The following is a 25,127-nucleotide window of genomic DNA, read 5'->3' as shown; positions in this document are numbered from 1 at the left end:
TGACCCCCAGTATCTGTCCGGCCCGCTTCAGCCGATCAGCCTCATGTTCTGTCAAGTCACCAGATCAGTTACTGTTCGTCCTCCCTGAAGAGGAAGTTGAGAGGTGACTAAGCATTTTCATTTGCTGTCTCAAAATGAGTTATCTTTGCACACCAGACAGGTTAATTCACTTCCTGTTTGCTCTCTTAAAACACTTTTTTTCTCCTTAAATTTTACTGTTAACACTCTAAACAAAAGTAAGCACAGTGGCTAGCAAGATGGAGCTCTTTCCCAAAAAGGTATGGTGTTATTAGTTATAAGGAGCTGGTTGAGGTTTTTTTGCATCCTCAGACTCAGAACAAGTGACGGCACGTTGCAGAATTAATTTAAAGCCTATTTATACCAATAACGGCAGAAGAACTTATTTATTTCAGCACCTTAGACATGCTGCTAAATGGGAGAAACTTTAGTCAACTGAGCCGACACATTGAAATTCTCTCATTGTCTGAATATATTTATTTCGGCAAACAGTAGGTTATAATGGAGCCTGATGACTAATCCGTCCACTTTCATTCCCAAATTTCTAAGATGTTTATGTTTAATTCCGTGGAGTAAATTCTTCCCACTTTTTTCTGGTTTAACTGGTGTAAATGCTGGCCAGTTAGCCAGAAAATGCAGAGGTTCTGAGACTCCAGAACGCAATCTGAGCCAGAGCCTGAGTGTTGTCTATTTGCCAGCACTAACAGATATACAGTTAAGTGAGCTGTCACTCAGAATTTAGCTGTGCATATACAGTAAACACAGCTGCTCGATAACAAGACAGCTCTTAAAGAGATGACTTACATCAGGAGAATTATTTGCACAAGGGATCCTGTATGATGACACAGGATCCTGGTGTTAAATTGTCTGTGTGCAGTTTTTCACATGCAACCAATATCTAGAGATGTTTTTTTGTGAAAATCCCAGTAGATCAGCAGTTTCTCACCAACAACCATGCCACGTTAAGTTGCTTAAATCCCCTTTCTTCCACATTCTGATGCTCAGTTTGACGTTATGCAAGTTGTGTTGATGTCTAAATGCTTTCTGGTAGCTGCCATGTGATAGCTGATCAGCTACTTGGGTTATAAAGTAACTGAGCAGGTATACCTAATAAAGTGGCTGGTGAGTTTGTTTCTATTCATTTTGAGGTCTGGAGCAAATTTAATCCTTGAATTTAAACTGCTTACTAACATTCAGAGTTTTCCCCTCATTTAAATGGATTTTTCAGCTTCAAAGAAAAAGAGGCAGACCTTGAACCTGACTAAGCTGTTTTGTTTGAGCTTAACTTTATTAGTTGTAAAAGTTCATGGTTGACATACATCCTTCTCCTGCTGTGCAGTATTGCTAAAGGTTTCCATTATGTTGCAGTTTTTTTTTTTTTGAACTTTTATTAAGACAACAGATCCTTGACATAGTTGCACTCAGAGTATATAACTTATTTCTGATGACATGCATAGTACATTTACAAAAGGACAGAAATAACAATTAGAAGTGTATATTTATATCAGTCCCATTAAGGCAAAAAAAAAAAAAAAAAAAAAAAAAAAAAGATAGGCAAAGGGATAGAACGTTTATGTCTTGTCCAAATAAGAGATCACCGGTGACCATCTTTTCAAGTACAGGTCTCTCTTCAGCCGCAGAACTGCAGTTATTTCCTCCATAGAGATCACAGATTTTAGTTTCTGAGTCCATTGTTCCAGGGTAGGTGGGAGCGGTTTAAGCCAGTTTGTCGTTATTGTCTTGTGGGCAATTAGTACTAAGACCTTTAATATATACATTTGGTTTTTGTCCCAGACCTCAGATGCTAAGTCACCCAGAATTATTTGATGGATAGGATATGTTATATTAAGATTCAGGATCTTTTTAATTTCCCTGTTTACCCTCTCCCAAAAAGGGCTGATGACGGGACATTCCCAAAAAATGTGAGAAAGATCACCTATTTGGCCACACTTTCGCCAGCAGAGGGCACTGGTGTTGTGTTCATAGGTGGATATAATTAATGGGGTCCTAAAAAATCTCATTCTTAATTTCCAACTAAATTCCCTCCAGTTTGGACTATTAAGACATTTATGCCACTCCTCCCAAGAGTATTCCCAGTCTATATCATCTATAACTGTATTGAGCTCTAATTCCCATTTATTTTTCACGTCTAATGTCCCGTCGTCTTGTTCCATTCTAATGATTTTGTATAGAGAAGAAGTAATTTTCCCTATGTCGTTTTTGTCCTCTATTTCAATCCAATATTGCTCAAAATTTTTCGGCTGGTCCCTCACTTTTTCAAATTCCTTGTGTTTCTCTAAATAATGTCTTATCTGCATATAGCGAAATAGATCATTACTAGACAAATGGAACTCAGTTTGAATCTGGGAAAAGGATTTGAAATGTCTCCCACAGAACAGCTGATTTACATTTGTTAAGCCCATATTGGCCCATCTATGAAATCCACTATCGAGCTTTACAGGTATAAAATCGGTTATGGTCAATATTTTGGATGCTCTGGATAGAGAGAGGGGTAATTTAAGTTGTTTTCTCACCTTTTGCCAAACACCTAAAGTAAATTTAACCCATTCATTCTGTATTTTCAGTTTTTGTCTTTCTTTTGTGTCCATAAATAATAAAGCTGCCATGGGTCTATCTGGTACCGAGCACTGCTCTAACTGGAACCATCTTGTGTCTTCATCCATCTTAATCCATGTGACCAGGGCCTTCAGCTGAGCCGCCCAGTAGTAACTTTTCAAGTGTGGAAGGGCCAGGCCACCCTTTTCTTTTGGGGAGTGTAGTACTTTAAGTCTCACTCTGGGTCGTTTGTTTTGCCAAATAAATTTTGATATAAGTTTGTCCATCAGTTGAAAAGTACTTGTAGGCACTGTGACTGGGAGGGAGTGGAAAAAAAAGAGAAATCGTGGCAAAACATTCATTCTGATGGTTTCGATCCTACCCATTAAAGAAAGAGGGAGCATCTGCCATCTCTCTAAATCATTTTTGATAAGAGTTATGAGTGTGTTGTAATTGGATTTGTATAACTTCGATGAGTCTTTGGATAGGGTCACTCCCAGGTACCTAAACCCTTCTTTTGACCATCGGAACTTTACATTGGGATTTAGTTGGGCAGGCCAGCATCCTGAAATCATCATTGCTTCGGATTTTCCTTCATTTATCTTGTAGCCCGAGATGTCACCAAACCCATTCAGACAATGCATGAGAGGCGGAATAGATGACAGTGGGTTGTTAACATACAGGAGTATGTCATCGGCAAATAAAGATATTTTGTGTTCTAGACCTCCATGATCTTGTATTCCCTCTATTCGGTCATTTGTTCTGATCCATTCCGCTAGCGGCTCAATGCAGAGAGCAAAGAGGATCGGAGCCACCGGGCTACCCTGACGTACCCCCCTCTTTATAGAGAAATATTCGGAGCAATAACCATTTACGTGAATTCTTGACATTGGGTCCTTGTTCAGTGTATTAATCCAGCTAATAAAGGTAGAGCTAAATCCGAATTTCTCCAGTGTGTAATTTAAATATCTCCAGTCCACCCTATCAAACGCCTTCTCAGCGTCTAGCGCAAGAAGCATTGAAGGATGGATAGATTTCTTAGCAGTGGATTGAATATTCAAAGCTCTTCTAATATTATTTGATCCTAGTCGTCCCGTAATAAACCCAGTTTGATCTGGTTTGATCAACTTTCCCATGTATGTTTGTAGCCTTTTTGCTAATATAGAGCTAAGGATCTTTACATCGGTTCCCAATAGGCTAATCGGCCGGTAGGACGCGCATTCTTTCTTATTTTTCCCTTCTTTATGTATAACTGATATTATAGCTTCTGACCAACTTTTTGGTGGGTCGTTCATATTTAAGGCGTAGTTAAATACCGTGCACAGCTTAGGAGTGAGTTCTTTACTAAATATTTTATAAAATTCCCCGCTGAACCCGTCAGTTCCTGGACTTTTGTTGTTCTTCAGTAATTTAATAGTTTCTTCTATTTCCTTTTCAGTGATTGGCTGAGTAAGATTTTTTGCCTCTGTTGGTGATAGTTTTGTTAAATTGAACAATTTAAAAATGTTATTCATGTCGTCTTTATCTTGCGTTATATCAGGCGTGTATAGATCTTCGTAGAACTCTCTAAAAGCAGCTGCAATTTGTTCTGGACGGGAAATTTCCTTTCTTGTTGAGGGGTGTGTTATTACTGGAACTACACGACTGGCCTGAGCCTTCCTGAGCTGAAAGGCCAGCAGTCGGCTCGCACGGTTGCCCATCTCATAATATTTTTGCCCTGAAAAACGCATAGATCCTTCTGCCTTATACGTAAGTAATTTGTCAAGGGCGGCCCTTTGGTCTTTTAGGCGTGTCAGTACATTCTCATTTCTAGTAACTTTGTGCATTCGTTCTAAATTTCTAATTTCATTCTCAATCTCTTCTTGCTTTGCTAATCTCTGTTTTTTAAGCTGTATTGTGAGCTCAATGCATCGGCCTCTTAACACTGCCTTAGCTCCATCCCATAATGTGGACGGGGATACCAAGCCGTTGTCATTTAGTAAAAAATATTCCGCTATTGAATCTTTTAATTGTTGCTGTCTTTTTGCATCGTTCAGTATGGAGACATTCAGCCTCCAATATTTAAAGTGCCTTTCTTTATGTAGGGTGAGCGACATCCTAACTGGCCCGTGATCTGATAGGGTTATGGGTTCTATTGTAATGTCATTGACTCTGTATAGTTCTTGTTTAGATATGCATATCATATCTATTCTTGAGTATGTGCCGTGCGCGTTAGACAGGAAGGTGAAATCTTTTAAACTTGGTTTTAATGCTCTCCAGGTCTCGATCAATCCTAGTTCCTCTAACAAGTGGGTCACAGCTTTACTTTTTTTATTTGGAGCGGAATGTTCTGGGGGTAATTTATCTCTCTTTGAATCTAGGACACAATTAAAGTCCCCTCCAACTAATATCATACCTTTTGATTCTTTAGCGAGAATGGATGCTATCTTTATAAAAAATGAGGGATCATCTTCATTTGGGGCATAAATATTCATAATTGTCATATCTATACCCTCCATAGTGCCCACCAACCCTATATACCTGCCTTGTGGATCTTTTAGTTCTTTCTGTACCGTAAAACAAGTGTTTTGGTGAATCAGAATTGCCACGCCTCTCTTTCTGCTCTTTGGGCAGCCAGCAAAAAACACCTGGTCAACCCATTCTCTTTTTAGTTTCTTATGTTCCAAGTCATTAAGATGCGTCTCTTGCAGTAAAGCCACTGAGCATTTGAAAGATTTCAGTTGGTTTAGTATCTTTTTCCTTTTAATCGGATGGCCCAGTCCTTTAACGTTGTAGCTGGTAATATTTATCTCCCGCATATAATTAGCAAAATAAATGATTTAAATGATTTGTCTGTCATTAAGTTAAGAGTCTTGTGGCCATTTCTTTCGTCTTTTTTAGTTGTATCAAACTGTACTAAACAAACTTTGCATGTTGTAGATAATGAGTGCATGAACAAGAATATGTCAAGGGGAACTAAAACAAGATTTGAACATATCGAACAGATAAGGCTCCCACAGAACCGACCGGCCATCGATATAGCAATAGCTGGCCCCTGTTGTTTTCCAGGCAGAACGGCGTGACATCTCCGTTCTGGGAAGTTGGCACAAAGTGCACACCAGATCACAAACCAAGGTAGAGAAAAATTTTGTTTGTGAAACTCAAACCTGATCTCAGGTCTCATATAAAAACAGGCGTTATTACTGGCAACCCGCGATTAATCAGATAGTTAAACACTTATCAAGCATTGTGACAAAGGTTTTAGTCATGAAATTCTTACCCTTATCATGTAGAGAGTGAAAAACAAAAAGGGGAAGGCAGAAGGAATAACATACCTTCAAATTATGTCCGATATACTCTCTTGTAATGTAAATCAAACATAAACTCGCAAGTCCGCATCAGATAGTGAATCATTTCCTCCTCTTCTCCCGTTCTCCCGTGTTTTCCAAAGCTCTCTGGAAAGTTCTCTGTCCATCTTCTCTCTTTCACTAACTTTTACAAGAATACCCATCTCTTGAAGTGTTGGTACGGCTTCGATAAGCGTTGGGAAGGTCTTTGGTCCGCTCTCCAGGTCAATCCGGAGCTGTGCAGGGAAGCGACACCGCGCGCGCACCCCCTTTTCCTTCAGCTGCTTTATCACACCGCGCAGTCGTGCCCTCTTCTTCTGGACTTCTGGGGAGTAATCGTGATCAAAGAATATGGTCTTTCCTTGGAACTTCACCTGCTTTTGGGCCCATGCCTGTCGCAGAACCGCCTCCTTCACTGCATAGTCCATGAATCGGATGATTATGGAGCGAGGTGGATCTGTGTTGGGTGGCTTTGGCCCAAGCGCCCTATGGGCTCTTTCGATCCGAATGTCCTCCTGTGAGAAGCGTAGTTCTGTTTTGATGAGCCCTTTCACAAAGCCAACCATGTCCTCCTTTTCACATCCCTCAGGCACTTGGTAGTTATTCCTGCGAAGGCGATTTTGTAGATCGTCGCAATGACTTGTGAGGGCAACCTCTCTTCGTAGCAGGTATCGGAGCACCCTTTCGTTTCGTTGGCTAGCATCCTCTGCTGAGCTAATCCTGCTCTCTACCTCCTCTGCGCGATTTTCTAGTGTGGTCAATCGTTCTGTCATATCTTTCATCGAGCCTTCAAGTCTTTCCAGGGACGCTTTTGTTTCTGAGAACGAGGCCTGATTCTCTCGTCTTAAATCTTTAAGTTCACGAAGGATCTCCGCCATGTCGAGCTCGTTAGATGTCGGGCTAATATTAGCCTCAAGTTGTTCCGGGTTCATTCTTTCTTTGTCATCTTTCGGTGCAGACTGTTTTGCTGCGGTGTTTCTCCTTGAGGTCATGTTTAGCCTCCACTTGTCTTGTAGGGAAATCGTTAATTTTGCAGAAATGTAGCCTAATTGTCACAAAGTTAACGGGAGCCAGTGAAAGTTGCGTCTTGTTCAAAACATGGCGTCACCGGAAGTCCATGTTGCAGTTTTTAATGCACTTTGACTTTATTTCAAAATCTAGCTAGCTTACAAAGGACAATGAAGTAAAGAAACAAGTTACAGTAAGTCCACATGAAATAGTTTTTAGCCATGACTGGCACCATCTTTATACTGGCCCTGTGTTTTATCCATTCACCCAGCACACCCTGCATACCATATGGATTTAGTTGCTTTCTGTACTGCCTCACCTGCCTTCCTAAAGCCTTTTTGGCAGAATGGACAACTGCCAGGAAAGCTGAAACCCTAAAGATAAACTTCTCCCAGTGGCCACAGGATATGGTTAAATATCCTGGCTGGCACTACTCAGAAGGAGTTGTACAAAACTTATTCAGTCACCCTCTTTTGTTGAAAAGTCAATCATGCTCTCAGAGGTTATGTTTACAGAGCTAACTAACTCTTGCTGATGTGCTGATGTTTGAACTCGTAATAATTCTTTTTAATTTGTGAGTTTCACCATTGCTGTCAAATTTGTACCATTATGTTTGTAGAGATTAAATTGTGCTGGAAAGCCATTAATGTTCAAATTCAGATGAATTGTACTCTAGTTATATTGGTACATCTGCTTCAAATGGACAGGCAAAGGCCTTCCTAATTGCTTCTGTTTTTGTCCTTGTTCCAGCATGGTGCCTTAGGCTTCTCCCAGTTCTCCTCTTCTTCATTTCTTTTGCCACATACTACTTTTCCTATGCCATACTGCGGAGGTAATTCCACACACACACACACACACACACACACACACACACACACACACACACACATAGATATGCATTTTTTTTCTTGGTTGCTCTGGTATTGGAGTCATATAATCACAGAAATGCCCATATCTGGTAAGGAAAGTACTTTAGTGAGGTCTGAGCAGTGCTGAGTCGCTACAACTTAAGAAGACAAGCCACGTTCTGATTGAGCTGTTTATGCTGCAGCCTTCATACATGCACGCTCCTGCACTTTTTCAGTGGTCTGGGCACAGTTTCAGGCACACTTCATAGGTTCAGGAGCAGCTTCGATGCCAGTTGTGATAACTGTCTGTCTTTCAGCTACGGCAACACCAGCAAGCCTCTGAACAGTAGCAAGTTGGTGTGTGGAGGCTGGCTAACCCAGAAGAAGTGGGAGAGCCTTAACTTTAAGTGAGTAATGGCATGTCTGTGTTTTCCTTTTCACATACTGGTGGGAGTGGGTGGCTTATTAAAGAACAGTATGCCAGTGTTTTTATTCAAACGTAGGAGCCAGCTTTATTGAAACTGGTTGGTTCTTGACCAGACATGAGGGAAAAACATTTTTATTGAGAAAGAACAGCAGTTGTTAAAAAACACAAGTTTCCATCTGAATAGTGAGATTGTCGTAAGTTTCAGTCACTGAAGTGGAAATTCATGATGGAGTGATTTAGAAAGGGCAAGTTAATACCAAAACCAGTGTTGGCTCATGAATATTCTGTTGATAAGTTACACAATAGCATGTTTAGTTAAGTAGTCATTCCTTCACATTCTCAAACTCCCCGTCATTTATTTTTCTTTTGCTTTATTATTAGTTTATTCAGCTGTATATTTACTGTTCATTGTGTGGGCCCTGCTCTCTTACAAAATAGATATGGTCACCATCTGTGGTTTGTCTCAACTTCATGCAGGGCCACTGTTTATTTCTTCAGGCCGGTAGACCTTCCACTGCCAACCCGTTAAAAAGTTAAAACTCATAATCTCTGTGTTTACTCCTGCTTCTTTAAATTTATTTATTTTTTAAGGTTGCTAGTCCACTGCTCTTGGATTTTCCATCAGTTATTACATTCACATGGAGGCCTTCCAAGCAAACACAGTGACATTTCTCTAATTAGACCCCTCCAAAGGAGGTTTATCCTCATCTCCTGCAGAGAGGTAGCTTGCTCACAAGGGTCATAAATGTCTGAGAGACTCACAGTCAAAGACAGTTGGTCGTAAAAACTGCAATCTAAACCCAGCTATTACAGAAAAGTGAAACTGTTTCACCTCTTACAATCATTTCACTCCCGTGCTCTGTGAATGTTGTTTTCCCTCTCCTCAGCAGAGAATACAAGATTTTTAATGAGGGAAGCTGCTATTGAATGACATCATGTAAATGGCTGATTTTATTATGAGTCTGGTTTACCTGCTTCATGGCTAACAAAACATTTTTTAAAGCATCAGTCAAGCATATGAGACAGTTTTTCATGTGCTGGCAAACTGTGTAACAGCAGAGATGATGTTATTTAGCTGCTTTGCCCAAAACCGCTCAAAGTGTTTTTTTCAGCCCTGTAGCCTTAACCCCCACTCATATCTCCCTGTAATATAATTAATCTCTACACTGAGGCTCTGTTGTATAATTCCTGCTCTGACACTTCTCATGCAGCATCAGCAGACAGACACAGCTTTTTCTGAAAATGGGAGATTTCCTTTGGCGGGAGCATATGCCAAAGCTGGCTTTACCTTACGGCATTAAGGACAGTGGTATGTTGACTTTGCACTCTTCTGCTCAGTTACCTCAGCACATCTCACATATTGCTGTTTGATGGTTATGGTTGTGAATATTTCTGTTAGATCTTGCCTGTTTCTGTAAAACTGCTGAAAAAAAGCCTTAAGTCTTGCCACCTGTCTTCCTATTTGGCCAAGCGCTCTTATAATCTTTTAAAAAGATCTTGAGCAATATTTCTTATGGTTTTCTGAAGACGATCAATGAGTGGAACTAAAGGTAGCTGACATCCAAAGAAGTGCTCTGAAATATACTTCACGAAGCCTGAAGAAATATTCCTGAAGACTTCTTAAAGAAATTAGAAAATGCTTGTCAAAGAGGGATCAAGTTGTGTTAAAGAATAAAGTTGCTCAGACCAAATATTGACTCTCAAGCTCAAGTGCATCCTATTTTTTAGTAATATATATAAAAAGGGAGTGTTGGCTCAAGACTTCTGCACAGTACAATAAATTGCATTAAAATCTTGATAAAAATAACTCAGACTCAAATAACACAGACTGTAGCAGTCTGTGTGACGTGAGGCTTTGAAATAGTTTAACCAATGTGAATTGTCCCTTTTCTTCCCTTCCAGAGCCGTTGCTACTTAAAGTTCTTGCAGAAACAGTAGATTATCAGCTGCCAGCTGACATTGAAAAGTAAGTGTGAACATGAATTATGGATTATTAGGGCTGGGTTGCCTTTCATTTACCACCTATACACCAAACAATGCAAAAAAAAAGAGCCCACATCATGATCACTCACCCTGATCACTTTGTACTCGGACACAAACACTGAGTACAGCCTGAGGAAAAAGAGAGCAGCAGGTTTAATCACACACCAGACACACTTCCACAACAGCTTCTTCCCAAAGTGATGGTTAACGTCACGTAAGTGATTGGACTCATTTGCAATAATCTCATAGATACATGTGGAATGTAACGGATGCAAGTGCAATATAATAGAGTTGTGAAATAACCCAGCAATATGCAATCAAAGCTGCAAACCTTCATCTTTCATTTATTTATCTCTTTTTATTACTTCGTCTATTTACTGTGTTATAAGCTCTTGTTCTTTTAACTCTACACAAAGAATTCCTCTTGAACTCAAACTTATTCAACTGTTACAACAAAGACTTTCTTTTTTTTGTATGTTTTAGATTTCCATTTTAGATTTCCAGATTATCATTATTATTATCATTATTATCATTATCATGTATCTTATATTACCAGTGTAAGTCCAAAGGGTAGAATAATTTATGTCCCTGGCTTGCACCAATACATTCGAATTAATTTAGCTTTATTTGTACAGTTGTCTTTTACAGATACAGTTCAGTATGCAGAAATGTTTTGTCCAGTTAATCCAAAACAAATCCATTATGTGATCTACTTTAGACTAATTTACAATACCTGCATGCATATAAGCCAGTTTATGAACAATAGTAGCCTGGCTAAGGAAAACAATGGTTGCATTGAATCATTTCTATAATTCAATCTTCCATCCTGAGTGCTCACGGGGCAGCCAGAAAGAATAGAGAGGAAAAATACTCTTATAACAGGAAAGAATAAATCCATCAGAACCAGACACAAGAGGAGTGGCCATCTGCCTCAACTGGTTGGAGGTGAACAGGACTGATGTGTCAACAAGCACCATAGCTGTAAACAGGGATGCCTGCTGAAAAAGAAAAAGAGAAACACAAGTTAATGACAATAAAATGTCATATACTTTTACATGGAGAATAAAGAGTAAAGAAAGAAATAGAGGATCTAAGCCTATAGCAGCATAACTAAGGAGATAACTAGCCTGCTTAACTATAAGCTTGATCAAGAAGGAAAGTTTTAACCTAATCTTAAAGGTAGAGAGGGTGTCTGCTTCCTGAACCCAAACTGGGTGTCTGTTTCATAAGAACTGATGACTGAGGGTCCTGTCTCCCATTCTACTTTTAGAAACAATAGGAACCACAAGTAAACCTGCAGTCTTAGAGCAAAGAGCTCTCTGCTGGGAAAAATGGAACAATTATAAGATTTTTTGGTTATATAGCGCTGTGTCATATGTGAGGAGAAGAATTTTAAATTCTGTTCTGGATTTTACAGGGAGCCAATGAAGAGAAGGTAAAATTAGAAAAAATGTATTGACAATATTTCTTTTTATTTTATTTTATTTTATTTTATCAAATAAAACCTAACTGAAATTAGAAATATCTTTTCCAAAGTTTACCTGGTCAAGTAGGCAGCACAACCACAAATTTACAATATACCACAAAACACACAAACAGTTATCAACTATCAAACACAACAAACAGAATTATGCTAATTCTTATCAGATACAAGTAGAAAAAATACCAGGGAATGACAGAAGAAAACTTCAGTGAAACCTTTTTAAAAATGTTTTACAATCTGAATAGTTTCCTGTTTCTTTTACATTTTGTATTGAAAGCGTGTGTATGTGTGTTTTTGTTTCTTCGCAGCCTTGAATGCAGAACCTGTGTGGTCATAGGCAATGGCTTTGTAATTAAAAACAGCTCCTTGGGAAGCATCATCAACAAATACGACATGGTCATTCGGTAAGAAAGGTCAAAACACCCTTGGGTATTTATTTATTTCTCTTTCTGCTCTGAAAGTTGTTCTAAATTATAAACTATAAATAAACTATAAGCCCTAAACATAAAAGGACTACCTCCCCCCACCCCTATCACTCAGGGACTGCACCCTTGCAACCAATGTTGAAGCTCAGTGATTCTTGCGATCAGGGACAAAAGGGTTAAAATTTTCTCCAAACATATTCTAATTATTCCTAAAGCCTATGTAAGGCAAGGCAAGGCAGTTTATTTGTATAGCACATTTCATGTACAGGACAATTCAAAGTGCTTTACATAAAACAAAGACATTACAGATATTTAGAACAGTAAAAGGCATCAACACATAATCAACACATAATCACAATGAAATAATAAATTACATTAAAATGATTAAAAGCAAGATAAATTAAAAAAAATATATATGTATATATATATATATATATATATATACATATATATATTTGCAAAAAGAGGATAGACAGACTTTCTTCAATGGGATGTAGATATTTGTGATATTTCTTTTAAAAAAGTTTATCTTTTCCAACCTAACAACAAGAAAAATAGGTTTAAATAAATATTACTGGTACTTTCATTATGTTGTGGAAATTCAATGCAATTATTAAAAAAAAATAAATAAACTGGAAAAACTGCTAAAAACCTGCAGTTATTATATCTGTATTTGAAAAACATTGATTAGTTCTGTAGCATTTTTTGTTATGTATTATGAGCCATTGTGGAAGGTCCAAAGAGCCACGTGTGGCTCTAGAGCTGCAGGTTGCAGACCCCTGGCCTATTTGTCAGATACGGTTTAGGAAATGTAAAGGTTCAGGATCCCAGTTGCATCACTTTTTTAGAAAATGACATCTTTAGACCTGAATTAGAATTTTGCCAACCATCAGGCACACAGAAATAAGCATTAAATTATTTTTTATGAACCTATTACTGATATTTTTACTCTTAGTGGCTTCTTAGTTCTTTTAATTGTGTACACATTTTTAAATCAATCATTCCACCTTTTAAAAGTTAGTTTAGTCAGTATTTTTGTTTTTTTTTTCTCTTTTCCTGACACTCCCTGTTCCTTTTCTGCCAGTCCTCCACTGATAACATCGTTTCTGGTAAATCCAGCCTGAAATTTATAAAAAAAGAGTTGCATACCATTTTGCAATCAGCACACTGTCACAAGATAAGCATACACTTCCCTCAAAAGGAAATAACTAACTTTTTACTTAATCTTGAAGAACTAATAAAATGAGATTCAATTTAAACGTAAGACTATACAAGTTGCTGAAATTAAACAGAAAAAAAAGTATTTAAAAAGAAATATTAGTTGCATGTACAACTTATATACAACTTAGTAAGAAAAAGGAAGAACAAACAAAAATAAAATAAGCTTACCAGCGCTAGTGTAGTCTCCAAGCATGAAGAAGATCAAGGATGTGGTCAAGGGGTCCTCAGAGTTTTTTATGTCTCTAATAACGCCTGAATGTTTTGTGTATATTTTTTTCAAAATCTATACTTTATCCAGCAGACATGTTCGGTCCCTGAACTGAAGAATGACTGAGAATCGCTGAGCTGTTAAGTTTCCTCCTCTTTTGGCTCCGTGTTTTCTAATAGTTTTTTAAATTTTTTTTCACACCTTTTTTAAAAATGCAGGATCAGTTGTTGTAAAACGTCTCTGCAAATTTCAATCACCGTGAAGCCTAATTATTATTATTTGCTAACAGATATGCAGAATTGAATATAAGTAGGAGAATAATGATTTATTTATTTTATTAACATAAAGAAAATTGAAACCACATCTCATTTTCAGTTTTACTGTGTTGTTTTCAGGTCAATACTGGTTATAATATTGGGATGATGTCTGTTTTCATTCATATTAATGCTCCTAAGATAAAAAAAAACAGACTTGGCTGTATACTTATATTGGACAGTTTCTAAGCATGTGACCTTCTTATGAAGACACACACAGCCATCCTCTCTGCAATTAGCAAAGTTTGAGCTCAAATAAAGTTCCTCAAAGTAGTGAAGAAAGCATTTTGTTCCCTCAGGGACAAAGACACTTCACAAATCTGACTTTACAGCCTTGGAATGAACCCATGTATTCTGAGTTTTTATAAGCTTCTTCTAAACAGCTAGAATTTGGCCAGTCCACAATGCATTTTTCTCCCCACACCAGCCCACCCACCCTCCTCCTTCTCTTCTTAGCAACTAATGGTTTCCTGGCCAAGTAGACTAAAGTTACTGACGTTCAGAATTAAACACATGCCTGAGAGTTTGACGTCATCAGGCTGTCTCTATCATAGAAACTCAGTTAGACTTTTTAAAAGCCTGTTAAAATTTAAGTTTCCAAAGTGCAGAGTAATCATTTCACTGTACAAGGCCTTAGTGTGTAAGGATTGAACTGTGCTGGGATTTTAAAAGTCTCAAAAACCCGTTCAAGTAATAAAACACTGAAATTTTTAGTCTTTACAGGCATCTGAATGACCCATTAAGAGCAAAACAAAACTTAAACCTTAAAATAACTGTGTATGCATCCTTATCTTATTCCAGATCTACTTCTGCATTGCTTCTGTGCTGTTGTCTCAGCTGTGCAAGTAGCATCACAGTGAAAGATGCTGCATGTTTCGCAAGCCTGATGGCTGGAATTACACACATAAAACAAACAAACAAAAGAAGAATAATCAGAATGAATAAATCAAGTTGAGAAGCTGTCTCATTTCACAAATTAATATCTGGCTCGTAAGAGCAGGAACTCTGTCAATAACAGCTGTAGAATCTCCTACCACTGAACCACAGTGTTTTCCATAAAAGGAAGTCATATTTGGAACACCATGCCAAACTAAATTAAAGTGATAACAGATTTTAAAACTTTCTCAGCAAATGTTAAAAACTGGCTGAGAACAAAACAAAAAGTACCCACCTTTTGAAATGTTAAAAGCTCTGCGGGGTCATGTTGCATGTTTGTGTGAGATTTTAGATTATATTAGGTGGATAGGAATTAGGTGTATATTTTTTTCTTAATAGTTATGTTTGTACCAATTAATGTTGGTGTTGCTTAAATCATAAAGGTTTTTATGGTTGCTTGTTTTTCTTTTTCTTTCTTCCTCTACAGTATGAAAGCCCAAAAAGGGGCAAGAGTTTTAAATTAGCTTAATGCTACATACTCAAAACATCAGTTGTACTTGATGTCCTTTATGTTTTTTTGCATTGTTCCTGATAAACAAGTACATAAAAATAGACGGAAAGAAAGACCGGGGCTTTTGGGAGGGGCTGGCTCACAAAGGAATCAAAAAAAAAAAAAAAAAAAATTTAAACAATAGGTTGTTTGAACGTTTGCTTATTCAATTGTAAAATTATGTCCCTCCCTTAGGTTGAATGATGCCCCGGTGAGAGGCTATGAGAAGGATGTAGGGGACAAGACCACCATGAGGTTCTTCTACCCAGAGTCAGCCTCGTACAACCCTGGATTGCACAACGAGCCAGGCACTCTTATGGTCCTGGTGCCTTTTAAACAGCAAGATCTCCGCTGGCTCAAAGAGATCCTCTATAATGAGAAGAGGGTACAGGATATGTGTGAGAATTCACTCTCACACACAAACTCACACACACAAACATCCTACTCTGCTTCACATAAACACACTGTTTAATTTCATTTTCAGCTCTCACCAGTCATCCATATCAGGAACAAATGCTTAAAAGGTTCACCTTCAGCGGAGCCAATGCCCTTTAGAGCTAAATGTAGTTTCCACTGCAGACATCCTTCGCTCTGTTGTTCTCAGCACCTCCGGCCTCCCACCACTAATGGTTGCAGGGTCATTACTTGCTAATTTGCACATTGATTTAGTGGCCTCCAGATGTGGGGGAGTCATATGTTCAATGACATCTCATTTAGAGTAAATTACCAACCAAAAAAACAACCAAAAATAGCAATAATTTCCCCTTTGCCATCTTTTTTTTTCATATCTCTTACACAGCATTCTTGCTTTTATTTCACTTTTTGTATATGTTTGCATTCAAGGTCAGAAAAGGCTTTTGGAAGCTTCCTCCCCAGATCTGGTTGGGTGACGTCAGTAAAATCAGAGTCCTGGACCCACACTTCTTGCACCAGACTGCAGACAAACTGCTCCAGATTCCTCTGCACCCAAAGGGAAAACAGGTGAGGGATCACTCTCACTTCACTGTTTAATGTCATGACGAAAACTTTTTGGAGCTAAACCTTTGTTTAAGGTCCAATCCATCTCAAGTTTCTGTGTCCTAAAATCTCTTCTCATTTTCAGCCAAAAATGGTTGCTCTGTTTCTGGCATCCTCAACTGCAATTTTCCCACAAGAACCATCTCTTGTGTTTGTTACTTTTCCATACATCCCTTTTTTCTCTCTTGTCCTTTGCAGCTTCCCACATGAATGTTAATCAGGGTGGAAGGAGCATCCGTTGATTAGTCTCAGTTCTTGTAGTGATACGTCTTGAGCTCTTTGATAAACTGTGTACTTGAAGAGGCATGCCTCTAGAAAATTAGTAAGGGATTTGCTGAAGGTTAGTAGCACTTCTGTGGGTCCAATTATTTCAGAATATGATGATTAGCTTCTGCCTGGCAATTTGACATCTCATTACAAGATAAGTGCCTTGTGTATTCTGAGCTGCACAGCCAGTCCCTGGGAAATAATTGGTTTTTGAAGAAAAGCCAAACTGTTACATAAATTTTTGTTAGATGCTCTGTTTTTAAACAAAAGGCAGCTCCCAGTGTTTCGGCTCTGATCATATTTCTGTTTTCTAAGGTAAATATAATCAGGCATGTTCAATAAAGTTAAATATTAAAAGCTATTAAGAAAAAAAATCCATTAACCCCCCCCCTCAAAAAAAAAAAAAAAAAAAAGGATGCGGAAACCCTACTCTATGAGAGAGCTGTGATTGTGCAATAACACAGTAATGCATGGCATTTTCACACATCAGATTTTGATACTTTTTGTCCTACTGGCATGGAATAAAATTTTCATCAGCCCATTGTACCCTATCTGCCAAGAGAGGCTTGTTGTTTGTTTGATAGGGATGGTCCCTGACATGGACCCAGGCCAAGTTTTGTTTTGGTTCTGCATGTTCCTCTTGGCAGAGTCCCCTTTGTCAAAGAGTGAAGGGGGGTATTACTCTTCCTGACTGCAGTACTAACACAACTGGCTGGTGCACGAGAGGAGTGAGCAGTGGGAAGGCAGCGATCCTACAGGCAGTCAGCAGGCTCACCCAACAGGAGCTCTGCACCATCTGCACAGATTGAATGGAAAGTACTGGAAGGGGAGGAAACAAAGTGGGCAGGCAGAATCAGTGAAACATGAGTGTTGGGGAACTGTAAAGTTTTGCAGCAGCTTACAGTGGGCCTGCCCTCTGATTCCTGTGGTGTTATGGCTTTATTTTATTTGTAAGTTGTTAAGAAATACACTAGCCTTTGGTTATGACGTCAGTTATACGACGTGTCTGAGCATTGGACGGTAGGACCCGACTGTTAAGTGTTCAGTGGAGAATAAAGTGACATGCAAGAGAACAGCTGGACTCGCGTGCATTATTAGACCACACAACAATTCCCATATCCTTCAGCAGCCTTTGTGGTGGAACTGGCTACAAAGCCTTTGTAGGGCACACTTTTATATCCCACTCTTGGTTTTCTGCTTTAGCTGCTAGGTTAGCTTTTCCTTTTGAATGCCTCCTTGATGGCTTCTTCCCATGGAACAGTAAGCTCAACAATGAAGACACTTCTGCAGGGTTTGGACCAGAGGAGCAGGTTTGGGCGCAGGTTGGTCACTGCAATTTCAGGGTGGGAAGGTGACCCTCTGGCTTAGGTCTACATGCATTTTCCAATCCCATGCTGTGTTTAGTAAGCATGAGTCATGGTGGTGATTGGAACTCAGCATGTGCTTTTGAGGGTATAGCATTGGTGGCTACCCTCTTGTTGTCAAGTTCAACAGGCAACAGGTGTATCTACCCTGAGTTTGTATGATTTTACACCCCACCAGGACATGTTAGAGGGTTGCTGAGGAAGTACACTGGTGGCAGATTTGATCCTCTCCAAACCTGAGATGTAGTTTGGTTAGAGAGGGCAAGACATCATATGTATCTCAGATGATAAAGCTGAACCTGTTGGATTCAGTGTTCCATGGCTCACTCTATGTTTGTTGTTTACACCAATAAGGTTCAACAGATGAAAAGGGTGATAAAAATAATTCAGTCTGTTCAACAACTCTCTCATGAATTGCACTGGCTGAACTGCTGACAGCATGCAGTCCCTCTCACCCCTCTTTTGGAAAGATTTTGATGTCAACATCTGATTTCAAAACTATCTTCCTTGTAAAAGTAAGAAGCTGACATAGCTTACCAGAGAAATATGTGTTTGCTGATATCAGAACCTGTCAGGCTTCCTGTGTTTTCACTGTTTATGCTAAGCTGAGGGGAAGCTTCTAAAATTAACTGGCGGTAAAAAGTCACCTTAACTAAGGCCCTGTTTACACGACAATATTTTTATGCAAAACACAAATATTTTTCCTTTGCGTTTTTGAAAAAAAAAAAAAAAAAGCATTTACAAAACACTGGAATGAAAACTATGCCTGTGCAGGAGAGCACCAAAAGACCAATGATGAAGTGCGCATGTCAGGGCTTTAGTGGGAAGTGAAACTTTGCTACGACACACCCCGGTGTGCACCACATCCTCCCCCTTATAAGATCGCAAAACCAAACACAACAACAGAAGCGGTCCATGTCAACCACTAGTTATCTGGAGCATGTCTTCGGTGATGAATAAAGACTCTACCAAAAATAGGTTTTGCTTCAAGAGACCAAATAAAAAAGATATAGCAGCACAAACATGACACGGAGGTCCACTATTGTTGTTTTTATGCTTTTTGCAGGTTAAGCAGGGTCAGAGTACACAAGTGCAAGATGATGTGAAAGATGTCATCGCAGCTAACAGATTCTATTTCCAGTCAACACTGACAGGACTCGCCTTGTGTTGCGAGAAAATTTCAGTCTGGAAGCCATTGTCAAATTTTCGTGGTTGTATCTGCAATAATTTTATTTTTTTGCATCAGGAGTTTACTTGGAAACTGATAAAAGGACAAACATGTTTGGGATCACTAGTTTAAGAAAAGTGTGTTACTGCTTAAGAAAATACTGGAAACGGGCCACTGTAAACACTTGTATGTGGACCTGGAGATACTTCTTTGCAGAAAGTGCTCTTGCAGGGGAAACTCGGTGATAACATGGAAGGCTAAAGAGGAAAAAAGGATATAAAAAGAAGAATCATCAAATGTAATGCATTGTGGAAAAACTGTGGTAAAAGCTTCATCCATCTCCAGGTCATATGGGCCTGATTCTCCGTCTTGCTTCCGTGAATGTGAATAATCATTGTTGGATTCATTGGTGGAGAAAACAATGAATCCAACAACAGAAAATGGCAAACAAACAGTGATTTCAGTGCAGGCAGAGTCAGCTCGGGACAGAACAACAAATATGTCTTATCTCATCAATCTCACATCTATTCTTTGCTTTTCAGATCAAATAATGTCCTGTTCAGCCATCCAGAACAGCAGAATAACCCTGACACTATTATCCTAACTCATTCTAACTTCTAGTAAAAACGTGAAAACAAATGTATTTTAATACAACCAATAAAGCTGCTGTCACTCGTGTGTTTTTCTATGCCAGGTCACTAAGTGTGTCAGACATTGTGACCACAAAGCAGCCCATTAAGACTATATGTCAGCTTCAGGTCACATTTCCAGACTCACGTTGCTCTAAAATCCAGATTGTATAACCACAGACAAGATCTACATTTCTGCATACCTACGTGTATGATAATCCCCCGCAGAGACAGCAGCAGGATGTTATGACTGGTTTATTATACAGTCCGCATTGTTACCTCCGCCAAGGTGGAGGTTTTCGGTGGCATTGGTTTATCTGTCTGTCTTGTTCACAACAAAAATTAAAAAAGTTATGGATGGATTTTAATGAAATTTCCAGGAAATCCCCAAAATTAGATAAGGAACAAGTGATTAGATTTTGGGGGTGATCTGGATCATTACCTGGATTCAGGAATTTTTTTAAAGGATTCTTCACTATGGGTAGATAGAGATAATTTTGCCATTAGAGCTTCTAACTCAAAAATAATACCCACAATCACTGCGGAAAAAAATGCAATGGTTTAGTGGAGGTCTGCGCTCTCTGATTCCTTCTACTTTTAGTACAGATTCTCCTTTCTGTGTGTGTATACTGGCACAACGACAGTGGCTCACCTCCTTACTGAGTGACAGTGAAGAGATGAAAGGGAACTGAGAGAAAGATGGAGAAACAGTCGTGTTCCTCAGCTATATTTGGGCATTAGGTGCAGACCATTAGGTCACAGGGATACCACATAATTTAGAGTGTGTCCCATGTTGTAAATCTGTGTTCTGTGGTGAAGAAAATGGAGAGTATGTTTTGAAAGTTGCTTTTGGGTTATATTACACTCATGGTTTAATTGTTGTGTCTTAGTTGTTTTGGGGTCATTATTTTATTTTGTCATTTATCCCTATAGAGCAGTCAAAAAGACTGTTATCAAATCTCTAACTTTAGATGAAGGAGAAAGGCCTTTATCCTCTGCAAAATGCACTTACACTAACTATTTGGCATATCATGGGACCTTCCGTTAACTTAAGCCGAAGCCTGACATAATTTCAAGCATAATCCTAAATCTGACTTTTGACTCTGAAACAATCCTTTTAACTCTCTGATCCAACATTTTCAGTCTGACCAGAACTGCTTGATTCAACAAATAGAAGTAGGTGATATAATATACACTCTCACAATTCTTGATATCAGCCTTTAACAGTTAAAAAGTGCATCACATGTTCTCACACTCATCTTATTCTCTCAAGATAAATAATTATCAGCCTGTAGTAAGAACTTCCGCTAAAAGTAGTTCTCTTTATGTCACACAACCAAGGCATTTAATGTGTTGCAAGGTGCTGCAGTTAGAGAATAAATATTGAATTCTGAGGATTGAGTCCTGACAGTTAAAACACAAAGAACAGTTTCATGTTGCCTTCCCAAACAGATTGCAGGTTTATTTTTATGTGGTTACTTCAAGGGGAGTTGGATCATACTGTATTTGTGTTACTCAGCTGCAGGATTAGTGGGTCAGTCCACCTTAGTGGTGGTTGACTCATCAAAAATAAGGCTTACCCATCTTGAGATGAGCATATTTTCCATGCCTCTATGTCTATGTTTTTTTTAGAAAGCATTTTGTCTTCCTCATGTGTTACGTGTAGGAGCACCTAGTCGAGATGACGGACTCTGCATACAATTTAGCACTGCACAGGATAAATGCAGTTCCAAATATAAAAAAAAAGCATCTACGCTAACCCTAAAAACTTTTTTTCTACTGTGGTTTTCCATCTCATTGCATAAAAGTTGTCGTGTTGTGCAGCGACTAACAGCGTGTGGCGAGAGGACATAATTCATTTGCTGTTGTGACATTTGTGCCAGAATTGATTTGACTTGTCTCGTGGTGCTCACAAGATTTCAGCAGCTGGTGGACAACCAGAAGCTTTCTGTAGGTTGTCTTTCGTAGCCTGAAAGTCACTTGTTAGGAGACAAGGTTTGACACATGGGTTGAGTTGTGTGACACATGGGGGGAGGGTTTACCATTAGTAAGACTGTTAGATTTCCCTCGAGATCAAAACATGTAATCTGAGATTTCATAAAGTTTAGCATCTTATCTTTAACAACACTGTTCTTAGGAGATAAGTTTTAATATTAGCTAATGATGAATCTGATGTCGGCAACACATCTAAAAAAGTTGAAACAGGGTAGTGTTGTGTAGCATCTCCTCTTTTAACTGTCTGTAAACGTCTGGAAAGTGAAGAAATCAGTTGCTGTAGTTTTAGGAGAAGATTTGTGTTCCATTCTTGTCTGATGCAGGATTTCTAACTGCTCTTTGTTTCCATATATTTAGTTTCATGATGCCCTAAATGTTTGCTATTGGTGAAAGGTATGGACTGCAGGCAGGCCATTTCAGCACGCATCATCATCTCCTGTGAAGCCATGCTGTTGTGATGGATGCAGTATGTGGTTTAGCATTGTCTTGCTGAAATCTGCAAGGCCTTCCCTGAAAGACATGTTGTCTGGATGGGAGCAGATGTTGCTCTTAAATTGTCCATAGTTTTTTCACTTTGATTCAGACCAGTTTAAATAAACTTGGGCCCAGAAAAGATTCTGAACTGTGTTCACACACAGGTTTTTCTTTGCATGATAGACGTTTAAAGGATTTTATGGTGAACTGTGTTCACAGTGATTTCTGAAAGTGTCCCTGAGCTAATGCAGTGATTTCCAGTATTAGAGAACCATGTGTGTTTGTAATACGGTACCACCTCAGGGTCAGAAGATCACAAGCATCCAGTTTTGACTTTCAGACTTGTCCCATGTGCACAGATATTCCTCCTGATTCTCTAGATATTTTGATGATATTAAACATTGTAGATTGTGGGATCTTCAAAGTCCTTGCAATTTTACATTAAAGAACATGTTTTTTTTAATTATTCCACAATTTTAGTTAGTGTTTGCCATGGATTTGTGAAGCTCTATTTATGTATGTTTCAGCCTAGCATCTTTTAGCTTATCTTTGCTACAAAGCTAACACTGAGTTATGCAATAATTTGTATGTGAAATATCATGAGAAATCTGTTATTAACAAGCAGCACCAATTTCTCTTTTCCTCTGCTGCCCTCTAGTGGTCACTAGCATTCTAGCACTAGCAACATCATAGCATTCATGTCTTGAAGAAATTATGAAATGGATTAATCATTCTGTATATATGTAGTTTTTAGCCCTTCTATTATTTAGCATCACACCACTATTAGGCACGTTTAAATTGGGGGAAAATTGAATGAATCTTTCAATACATTATTTGGGGTGTGGATGATCTATTGGAGTTTCTTCTTCATTGTTACCAATAAGAGTTGTTAATGTCAAAAATGTTATAACCACTTATTTAATAAGTGTGTCAGGGGAGCCAGTGCGATTGCCATCGAGGGTCATTATCTGTTTATTACAGAATCCAGTGCATCCTACCACAGGTATCCTTGCTGTCTTTGTTGCTCTCAACTACTGTGACGTGGTTCACGTTGCTGGATTTGGGTACCCTAATTCAAAGAACCAGCGGCAGCCTATCCACTATTATGGGTATGACACCATGAAATCTATGAAGGTGAGTTTCACTCCCCTTTCAGATGTGATCTTTATCATGCAGCTGTTACTTATTTCTTGTTCTGTCTTGCAGAATTCTTATCATGACCTCAATCACGAAGCTGAAGCCTTAAAGAGACTGGAGGATTCAGGAGCCATTTTATACCTGCACCCGCACTTATGATACGAACACTTTTCACGTTCTCCAAGCAAAAAAAAAAGAAAAAAAAAGAAGGAAAATAATGAGAATAGTTGATTACCAAACATTTGTATTTGGTTTAGGTCTTTTAACCTAAAACAGATATTAAAGTGCCTTCCACATTGGGATACAGGACTTTTAGCTTGTGCATTAAATCTGACTGTTGCAGATGCAGCGTAAAGCTGGATCATGGGAGAGGGGATGTAACTGCTCTCTAAAGGTTTCATCCTGGTACTGTAGCAGGTTTTCAGTTACAACTTTGAAACTTAATACACAGGACTTTGACGGGAGGTACTGATCTAGGTCTCTCTTTGTGAGAACCTGCTCTGAATCTGCTTAAAGTTATGAACAATTCCAGGCTTTGATGTTGTTTTGTGGACTTTGTAATAGAATGAACTTGTTGCAGCATTGTAGGAACCTACCTACTGTTGCAGACTTGTAGCTCAGAAAGGGGCTCACTTGTCCGTTGATTTCATGTATATCTGTAAGCAGTAAAGTTAATAAGCCTGAATTATTTGTTATCCACACATCAATTTTCAAGTCAAATGTTTTTTTCTTTTTCTTCTGGACAGATTTTTTTTTCTTCAAGGACAGATTGAATGCAGCTTGTTAGGGTTCATGGGGATTTACATTCAGTACATCAATACATTGTAATTAAAGTGAATTTCTCACAAATTGACAAAGGTAGATTCACTCGCTGTACCTTGTTCACTTGCAAAGTTTTGATTTCATTAACTGAGACATTTAATTTATTTAATTGTTGTTTTATTCAGACACAATTATTACCACTGGATATTTTTGTAAGTACAGAATGAAATACATTTTTAATTAAAAAGTGATTCAAATAAGACTCAGATAACTTATTTTACTTGTAAATGTTTTTTAAAAAAGAGCTAGTCCTTTTAGAAATAAGTGTGACAGACCTCAGATAATCAGTCAACAATGTGCTGCTGTTTGATATGAATTTTAACTTCTTTCACCACTAGATGGCAGAGAAGCTCCTTAGCATATATGTATTATACAGCAGGTATACTGCACTGCACATGGTGCAGTCATGCAGCAGTCCCTCTTAAAGTGCCTGGAGTAGTAATAACAGTAAAACAAGCAGTGCTGTGTGTGGCAGGGAACACTGGAAATATGAACATCTGGAAGACCAGAAAAATGCACAATATGCAAATGACTAACATATAGCACATATGCTACTAAGACAAATGTTGATGTTTTTTTACTCTCTGTATGCATGACCTGTTTGTGTTGATGCAAATAGAGTTGGTCCTGTATTATTTACAAAGTAAGCTTACTCACACCGCTCAACGTAATCTGTGACAGCTACAAGCTGATAGATGAGAGGAATCTTTTAATCAGGGGTGTGTAATAAAGACTGCAGCCCAGTCACTGCTCCAGTTACTATTATTGAATATATAAACAGTGACTGCCTACTTTAAGTGGCACATTTCTGATGTTCTAGTACTGACAAGCAATGACCTTGTCACATTTGAATGAAGTTTTGTATCTTTTGAAATAATGACACAGATGACCTCTTCAAGGTCAGTCTGTAATAGAGGGATTGACTGTGTCAGCATATTAACTGTAACCACCACATGACTTCAGTGGAGATGTTTTTACTACCACAGCCTGATTATAATATACAGCTCAGTT

At 38.6% G+C, this 25,127-nt stretch overlaps 1 protein-coding gene across 2 annotated transcripts in view; it reads left to right on the top strand.

Annotated features, from left to right (window-relative positions):
* Window positions 1-24,318, top strand: part of st3gal4 (ST3 beta-galactoside alpha-2,3-sialyltransferase 4) — a 38,709-nt gene extending 14,391 nt beyond the window's left edge. Inside the window, exons 3-11 of one of the 2 annotated variants that reach the window (XM_041995502.1) lie at window positions 7,659-7,740; window positions 8,074-8,163; window positions 9,395-9,492; window positions 10,086-10,149; window positions 11,958-12,053; window positions 15,439-15,628; window positions 16,087-16,224; window positions 23,139-23,291; window positions 23,364-24,318. In XM_041995502.1, the coding sequence (XP_041851436.1) occupies window positions 7,659-7,740; window positions 8,074-8,163; window positions 9,395-9,492; window positions 10,086-10,149; window positions 11,958-12,053; window positions 15,439-15,628; window positions 16,087-16,224; window positions 23,139-23,291; window positions 23,364-23,453 (1,001 nt within the window). In that variant the 3' untranslated portion in view covers window positions 23,454-24,318. Of the gene's footprint in view, window positions 1-7,658; window positions 7,743-8,073; window positions 8,164-9,394; window positions 9,493-10,085; window positions 10,150-11,957; window positions 12,054-15,438; window positions 15,629-16,086; window positions 16,225-23,138; window positions 23,292-23,363 lie in introns of both variants that reach the window. The other variant, XM_041995503.1, reaches the window with a different exon arrangement.
* The last annotated feature ends 809 nt before the right edge of the window (window positions 24,319-25,127 follow it).

The sequence above is a fragment of the Melanotaenia boesemani genome, chromosome 9 (assembly GCF_017639745.1).
Source record: "Melanotaenia boesemani isolate fMelBoe1 chromosome 9, fMelBoe1.pri, whole genome shotgun sequence".
Lineage (NCBI taxonomy): Eukaryota > Metazoa > Chordata > Actinopteri > Atheriniformes > Melanotaeniidae > Melanotaenia > Melanotaenia boesemani.
This window is presented reverse-complemented; position numbering and strand designations above follow the sequence as displayed.